This window comes from Panthera onca, chromosome E2, assembly GCF_046562875.1.
Source record: "Panthera onca isolate mPanOnc1 chromosome E2, mPanOnc1 haplotype 2, whole genome shotgun sequence".
NCBI lineage: Eukaryota > Metazoa > Chordata > Mammalia > Carnivora > Felidae > Panthera > Panthera onca.
The window spans coordinates 1,194,641-1,203,334 of NC_138353.1; the positions used below are offsets into that span (position 1 = coordinate 1,194,641).

Consider the following 8,694-nt stretch of genomic DNA (forward strand, 5'->3'; position numbering starts at 1 on the left):
GATGAGACTGCATATCTCAATAATTAAAGATATGTATTCTCCCCGGTATTATTGAGATAAATATCAATAGCAGGTGACCAAAGGACCTTCCATTCTATGAAACAAGGTAAAATAGTGAGCAGATTGCATTCTGGGTTCCTGCCATCCTGAGGGCTTCTCCAAATGTGATATTTTAAAATTCCCATGGACGCTTAAAAATAGCAGATTTCAGGGGTGCCTGGGTGGCTCAGTCAGTTAAGCGTCCGACTTCAGCTCAGGTCATGATCTCATGGTTTGTGAGTTCAAGACCACATCAGGATCTGTGCTGACAACTCAGAGCCTGGAGGCTGCTTTGAATTCTGTGTCTCCCTGTCTCTCTCTGCTCCTCCCCTGCTTGTGCATTCTCTCTCTCTCTCTCTTTCAAAAATAAACATTAAAAAAATACCAGATTTGAGGGATACATAGAGAAAGAGAATTAAAAAAACTTTTCCAGGGTAATAAAGATGAACAAGGAGACAGTGGTGTCTCATTTTGTTATTTCAATAAACATTTATTGTGGTGCGCCTGGGTGCCTCAGTCGGTTAGGCGTCCCACTCTTGATTTTGACTCAGGTTATGGTCTCATGCTTCGTGAGTTCAAGCCCTGCATCAGGCTCGGTGCTGACAGCACGGAGCCTGCTTGGGATTCTCTCTCTCCCTCAAAATAAATAAGTAAACATTAAAGAAACATTTACTGAGCATACATGGTGCATTAATCTTTTTATTGGGTGTGCATAATGTGTCAGGAAACAAATGAGATAACAAACCCTATTTCATGTTGCTTATAATCATATTAAGGATATTAATAAAAATAAATATAAACAACATACTATCTTTTAAGTGAACAGGTGCTTTGAAACAGAAAAAAAAAAAGATAACAATGATGAGAAGTGCAAGAGAGTGACTGCAGATGGGTTGTGATATCGAAGAGGGTTTGTCAACTATTCCTCAATAAAGCTGGAGAAAAAGAGAATTGAGTGGGATGCTCCACTAATAAAAGCATATTTAAGGAATGCCTTGAAGACCGTGGAGTGAACTCTGTGTATAGCCTTGTGTTCCATAGAGGAAACAGCTAGAACAGATGCCTTGGGCCAGTGCTGACCTTTCATGTTCCAGTCAGAGTAAGAAAGATAATGCAACTGAAAGCATGTGAGTGAGGAACGGCTTGGTAAAAGCTACAGTTGGATCATGAAAGGCACTGTAGATCACTGGAAGAACTTTCCATTTTATCCTGGTTGATAGAGGAATCATGACAGGGACTGGAACATCATGCTAAGTGTCTGAATGAGAAATGAGGAGAAGGCAGGCTGAGAACCTAAAAAGAGGTAAGGTTAGCAGCAGATAGATGACTAGCCGGGTGACTTATCACAGACATCTAGGTGAGAGGTAATGAGGTCTGCAATCAAAGTTGGGGCAGTACTGGACACAGTATCGTTAGGTACTCGATGTGTTTTGAAGTCATTTCTTTTCATTCCTAAGGGATTTTCAATTGGGTTGCTCAATTGGCATGAGCAAAGGAACGGTACAGAATATGACTCTCAAACTTCATACATGAACAGTAGTAGAATGAGGGAATTGCCATCAGCTGAGATTGTGGGAAAGCAGTAGAAACAGGTTAGGAGGGAAGATCGGGAATTCAGACACCAACATAGTAAGTACAAGATGCCTGTTGAGCATGTGAATATAGCTGTCAAGTCGGCAGGCAAATCTCGAGAATTTTCGAGAGCAGTGTTGTCAGGATTAACTCTGAACACTTAGTTTGTAAGCTTCTAAGTATCGAAAAGATGAGACTGGATGAGATGACCAAGGGGGTAACTTCAGGTGGAGTAGGTGAAAGGAAAATAGACCGGTGTGCAGGGAAATCCCAACACTAATTTTGGGTGGAAAGGAGAAACAGAGAAAGAGATTTGAAAATTACCAACTATTTCTCAGTTGGACAGTCACAAGTCTCTTATGTCTGTCTCAGCCTATCAAAAGTGACTCTACTGCTATTAATGCCTGAGGTCCTTGCTTGGGCCATCGTACTGGCGGTGAGCCCCATGGAGCCAATGTTGGTAGGTGGACTGGCTCTTACAGTTCTTGTTATGACTGCAAGTTGCGCTTCAGCAAAAACCATGAGGGAACTTTAAAGGACAAGATTTTTTCCTCACAGGTCCCAGAGGGTACAAGTCATGCCAAGGGCCACATAGCGGGTCAAGGGTAGAGAGGGAGAGAGGAAGCTCCGACCCGGGGCTCTGCCTTTATTGGTGCCCAAGGGCGGGGTGCCCAGGTTTTGCAGGTGGATTTAAAGAAGAAGAATGGGCTGGACACTAGGGTTTCAAGAGAGAAAAGCGAGGTCCCAAAGGCAATCAGTTCTCCAGGTTATTCATGGCTTTCTAAAGGAGGAACTTAGTTGTTTTGTTAGTAGCTGTGTTGTACGGTAGGCAATATGTGTATTTCAGATGGATGTCTTTGCAATGGATGCCTTGGCAATCAAAAGCTTAACCTGCATTATAATCCTCATGCTTACTGTCAGGCACTTATGCCACACAAGTCTTAAGACACGAGGGGATTTAGAAACCTGTTTGTGCCTTCGGTGCGCCTTGGTGGCTCAGTTAAGTCCGACTCGGGTCTTCGGGCCTCAGCACCTTGGGCGGGACCCCACACTCCGCAGGCCGTGTGCGTGCGGACACCACGGTAGCGACGCCGGAAGCCCCGCCCCCAGCCTACGTCTAACACGGAAGCACTCCATCCGGAACGCTCATTGGCTTAGCGTCGCCGCTGGGCAGAAGGCATTTTCGGATGGTGTAGGGCCACTGCTGGTCTCCGCGAGGGGCGCTCCGCACTTGTCACTGCGGAGCAAAGGTCACCGGCCCCGCGAGGGTCTCTGGGAAGTAGCGCTGCTTTGTCCGAGGGCAGAGGCTGAGCTCCGCTCCCCAAGTGGGCTGAAACCCAGTTTCTGCGAGTCTTGTGGGCAGGTGATCACCGAAGTGTTTAGACGTGTATTTCTTCAGACTCCACAGGGCTCGGATGCTCCCCGGGACTGCAGGTGCACACGGACCCAACGGCAAGCGACTGTCGTGTGATTGCGCGTCATGTGGCCGTAGTCCGATGCATCAGAGTCAGTCCCGGGCGCTTAGGGACTGGGGTCAGGACGGGAGAGAACAGCCTCCAGGCCGGAAACGACCCCTGTGAGTCGAGCATCAAGGCTCGAAGAAGCCTTAGGCAAAGTGTACAGTCCGTTCCCGCCGACAGGGGCCAAGAACTCGCCGGATCCCAGCCAACAGCCGCCTCCCGCGGGTCGCCCGCAAAGATCGGGATTTGGCCTCCGCCCACACAGGCCAGGTATGCGGCCCGAAGTGGGAGGGGCCTTCGCCCCTGGGATCCGCGGCGGAAACCCAGCGCCTGGATCCTGAGAGATCCGGGGGAGCCCTGCCGGGAGGACCCCGCAGCTCCCTGCTGTCCTTCGGGGCGCCCTCGGGGCAGCTCGCGGCCTGCGCCGCTCCCGGAACCCGGGCGGGCGCCCCCTGGAGGCCCCTTGGGTGGAAAGGGGGAACTCTGGCGGAGGGTGGCGCTGTGGGGTCTCAAGTTCCACCCCCTCTGTGCCCAGCCCACGCTGTCCCTGGTCAGATGCGACCTCAGATCACACCTGACCCACTGACCGATGAGAATATCTGTCCGCGGAGGGAAAGAATAAATCAGGTTCCCTCAGGAAAGGGGGATCAGTGAGAGCCCAGCACTTTCTTCAGATTAAGGGATGATACATATGATAGATGATAGATGATATGACATATATGATATAAATAAATAAATAAATAAATAAATAAATAAATATTAGGGCACCCTGTTACACCTAAAGTGCGGCCTTTCTAGGGTCTCCAATGACCATCTAGAGTGTTTCAGGGGGGTGTCTCCCCTCTGGCTGGTCAGGATTCTAATATTACCCGCACTGTGAGGCCTGTGCATCCTCCAGCCTGTTCTCAGCACCCTGCCAGCTGTTTTCTATCCTTTCCCAGCCTTGCCCTGCACCTTAGTTTTCTGCCAAATTCTCTGTGACCTCATGCAGGTTTCTAAGGCTTCTTCTCTGCCCATACCCCACTTTGTCAGGACCACACAGGAATTCCAGAGTGTACTTAACTCTTGAATGAGGAGGGGTTAGCGCTGACACCCCCAACTCCCATTTCCCCAGCCCCTCAACTTTCTCCACCTCTCCAATCACGGCAGTTGAAATCCCTATAGCTTTTGATTCCCTCAAAACTTAACTACTAATAGCCTACCGTTGACCAGAATCCTTACCAATAACATAAACAGTTGATTACATTTTTTTGTTTGTATTATATACTGTATTCTTCCAATTAAGTAAGGTAGAGAAAAAAATGTTAGTAACGAACAAGAAACAAATATACATATACACTTACAGCACTGTACTGTATGTATTGAAAAAAATTCACATATAACTGGACCCATGCAATTCAAACCTGTGTTGTTCAAGGGTCAACCATATAGCATGAAATCTCAGACCTGATTTAAAGCAGAAGGAAAATCCTATGTAAAGCAGGAGGAACCCCTTCTATAACAGGACTCACTTGAGTTAGGGAAGTTATTTTGTGAGCTGAAAGAGAGGGAAGAAAAATCCCCAAATGACAGCCTCCACTCATTTTATAGATTACCTCTATTTCCAATAGAGGGCGTCAGCTTTCTGCTGGATATCTGTTTTACCGCGTGGAGTTTACTCACTGGAAGAAAGATGGGTTTCCCTGACTTCATTTGGAGAACAGAAGAGAGAGTGGGGAAAGGAATTTAACGTGTGTGCTGCAAACCTGACTGGGAGGGACATTTTGAGAAATGGGATAGAGCTTTCAGGAAGTGAAAGGAGGCAGAGTTTCATCTGAGCGGAGTAGGTATCAGTACATGTTTATACAGTTTATACAGTTACACAGAAGAGAGGGAAAACAAATGAGGAAAAGGACAATGGAAACAGCAGGAGTAAATTACTTCAGATGTCAACACCATAGGTCATTAAGGAAATACAAATGAAACCACCATGAGATACCAATCTACATCTACCAAGATGACTATTTTCAAAAGGGTAAAATAACAAGTTGTTGCCGAGGCTGTGGAGAAACGTGAACCCTTGTACACTTCTTATGAGAATATAAAATGTTGCAAAGTGAGAAGGCAGAATATGGCTTCTCATTAAGCTTAATAGAGATAGGTCATCTGACCAAAAAAAGTTCCATTCCTGGGCATATACTGCAACAAATGGAAAGCAGGGACTCAAATCTATACTTGTACACCCATGTTCATAGCAGCATTAATCACAACAGCCAGAAAGTGGAAACAACCCAGCGTCCGTCAATAGATGAATGGATAAAATGTGGCATGCCCAAACAATGGAATATTTTTCAGTGGTAAGAAGCAATAAAATGCTGAAACATGCCATAAGATGAATGAACCTTGAAAACATTACGCTAAGTGATATAAGCCAGGCACAGAAGGATAAAGATATGGTTCCATGAATACTAATATCTAGAATAAACAAGCTCATAAAAACAGAATGATGAGAGATTCCTAGGGGCTGGAGTGAGGGGTGAATGGGGAGTTATTGCCTAATGGATACACAATTTATGTTTGAAATTATAGAAAAAAAAAAAACTTTGGAAATAGTGGCAGTAGATACACAGCATTACAAATTTACCTGATGCTACTGAATTATATACTTGAAAATTATTTACATGGCAAAGTTAATATTACATAAAATGTACGACTCTCCCACCCCTCTCAAAAATACCCAAACTGAGTGATTTTATCCACTTCCTAAGTTCAAAATTTTACTTCTGTTATGCTATTTCAGAATGTCATCAGCTTTTCCACTGATGAAGCTAAAACAGTATACTCTTTGTGTAAGCACATAAATAATGTTCGTGTTAGGACTCCTATAGGATTGTGGTTTCCAGGATCTAACTGCCCCACTCTACACAGAATAATAAATTTATATCAAGAATCTGAAAATTTTTAGTCCCTTAAGTACTAACAGCTGGTGGAAGAAATGATTAATTTCATGTAGAGAACAGAGTCATACAGTCACAATCAGATTAGAAAATATGTTTTCCTTGCCAAGAAATGAAACAAAACCGAGTGATGCGAGTATCACTGAAAATGAGCACAAAAGGGCTGAATGTTGGGAAACATGAAGACAAAAACATAGAGGCATCCACCAGCCACTGGCCCGGAATAGCAAATAGAGTCATCCAAACAAACAAAAGAGAAGACAGTGAGTAAAAGAAGAAAAAAGCACTCACAAGGATCAAGACGGTACAACTGGCCCTGGCCTCGGGAGAAGGTCTGGGAGCAAGGCTGTGGCTGTGAATGTGTTGGACTCGCTGTTTGTGCCTGAGCAGGAAAAGGACCACTGAGCCACTGGCCCAGGCCATGAGACTCAAACACATAAAATCAGTTAGGAAGAATATCGCTACAACCACAAATTTGAGAAATCTGTCTGGATTGAGTGAGGAACAGTATCCATAACTTACTCTCACACTAAAATTTTTGCCACTCATAGGACTAATCATTTTGATAGGAACAAAAATATTTACCAACAGATGCAGGATCCAGCAAAGGAGACAGCAGAAACCAACGAACATGGGGGATCTTATGCTGAGCTCCAGCCACCTAGAGAAATTGGAACATAGTTTAATGGTCTGAAAGACACCGAGAAGTGTGGTAGTGCTGAGGGAAACCCCTCTGGCCACTCTATGGAAATAGAAAAGAAGTTTACATCCGGCCTCATTCAGGAAATATTTTGATCTAAAGGCTGCCATGGCCTGAGGGATCCCTCTCAATAAAAGCACCAAGGAGTTGGCTAAGACCAGTTGATTGAGAATCAAGTCTGTGGGTCTCACCTTGTGTCCAGTGAGAAGTGTGAAGTTATAAAGACACAGGAGAGAGGCGTTTGCAAGGATTCCCACTCCCAGCTGAGTGAGGAAGAGGATTCCTATTTCCCACTTGGTGGCAGCCATCGCATCAATATCTACGAGACATTGATTTTAGTTGAAGCCAGATGAATGGCTTCAAGTACAAGAAAAACAAAAGAAAAATGTGTGCATCCAGGCAATGGAACATTATTCAGTACTAAAATAAATTGAACTATCAAGCCATGAAAAGACACGCAGAAAACTCAAATGCATATTACTAAGTGAAAGAAGCCATTCCGAAAAAAAAACTACACACTGTAGGATTCCAACTATGTGACACTCTGGAAAAGCAAAACTATGCAGACAATTAAAAGATCCGTGGTCGACCAGGATTGGAGAGGAGGGGGAGGGGATAATAAATAAGCATGCATAGAGGATTTGGGGGCAGTGAAAATATACTGTGTGATATTATAATAATAGATATTACTGTAGGATATTATAGTAATGGATTGTCCACCCACAGAATTGACAGAACTAAGAATGAATTCTAAAGTAAACTCTGGACTTTGGGTGATTATAATGTATCAAGGTAGTGTCATCCTTGGTGAAAAAAAAAAGTACCATCCTGGTAAGTGATGCAAATAATGGAAGAGGCTATACATGTAGGGAGGCAGGAAATACAAAGGAAATATCTGTGCTTTCCTCAATTTTGTTGTGAACCTAAAACTCCTAAAAAAAAAAAAAAGAAAGAAAAGAAAGTCTTAAAACAATGAAATATGTGACCATCACCATCACTTGAAAACACTTTGGAGGTCTACCTACAGGAGCCGAGTAAACACATCATGGCTCACCTGCACAATAGAGTTTTCTATGCCTGCAAATTGAGTGAGGAGGATCTCTACAGTCTGACCTACGGTTATAAACTGTATCTATTCTGAAATGAAAAGCTAGATGGAGAGCTCTGGTTAGAGAATGCTAAAGGTTTTTTTCCCATGTATATGGAGGAATGAAAATGTAGGCACAGAACATACATAGGAATGGGGCAGATTTTAAAGCTAGTTTTTAGAGAAAAATCTTGTTATACTGTTTTATTTGTACATATGTACACATATCATATAATTATTAAACAATTTTAAGGCAAACTAATGTTTTAAAATTCAAAATTCAAAGGTTAAGAAGTAACTGAATACCCCATTGGCTTTCTTTCTATGTCAAAGACACATTTTGAGTGACTTGAAAATATGGGATTGGCTTTATTTTCCTAGGAAGTTCTATTAAGGTAAAACTACCTGCAAGGAAATCTTAAAGTCCGTGTATGTATTTTACTAAAAAGTATTGGGATGCTATTTTGGAAACAAATATATTACTATGAATGGAAAATAAAGCTTTCTATGTCAGAAAAAAATAAATATATAACCTAAGAACTTGAACAAAACTAAAACACGTATTTGGTAGGAACAATTGATATTAACTCATATACTATTTGATTTTAAACATATATGCATTTTTTCCGCAAACTGAAAAAAAAATTAGAAATTATGGACAATGCTGTAACAATGCCTACTTCTAGCACCCAGTTTATGGTCTCTTAATCCATTTTCTTGTGTACATAAAGAGTGTCTTGAGGGAAGTGGGGGCTTATTCGTGGTCTAGGGCAGGAACTTTCCAAGATACAACTGAAACTTCTTGTCATAAAAGGGAAGCAAGGAAAGAACACTGAGGTCACTTTTTAGAGGTCACAGGATTCCACCTGATGAACGTGCCCTTGCAAAGTGTTGGTACAA

General features: G+C 43.2%; 1 protein-coding gene across 1 annotated transcript; it reads right to left on the reverse strand.

Moving 5' to 3' along the window:
* Positions 1 to 6,022: 6,022 nt before the first annotated feature.
* On the reverse strand, positions 6,023 to 7,020 carry LOC132691292 (vomeronasal type-1 receptor 1). The gene has a single exon (XM_060652726.3). The coding sequence runs from the start codon at positions 7,013 to 7,015 to the stop codon at positions 6,092 to 6,094; it is 924 nt and encodes a 307-aa protein (XP_060508709.3). The 5' UTR covers positions 7,016 to 7,020; the 3' UTR covers positions 6,023 to 6,091.
* Between the last annotated feature and the right edge of the window lie 1,674 nt (positions 7,021 to 8,694).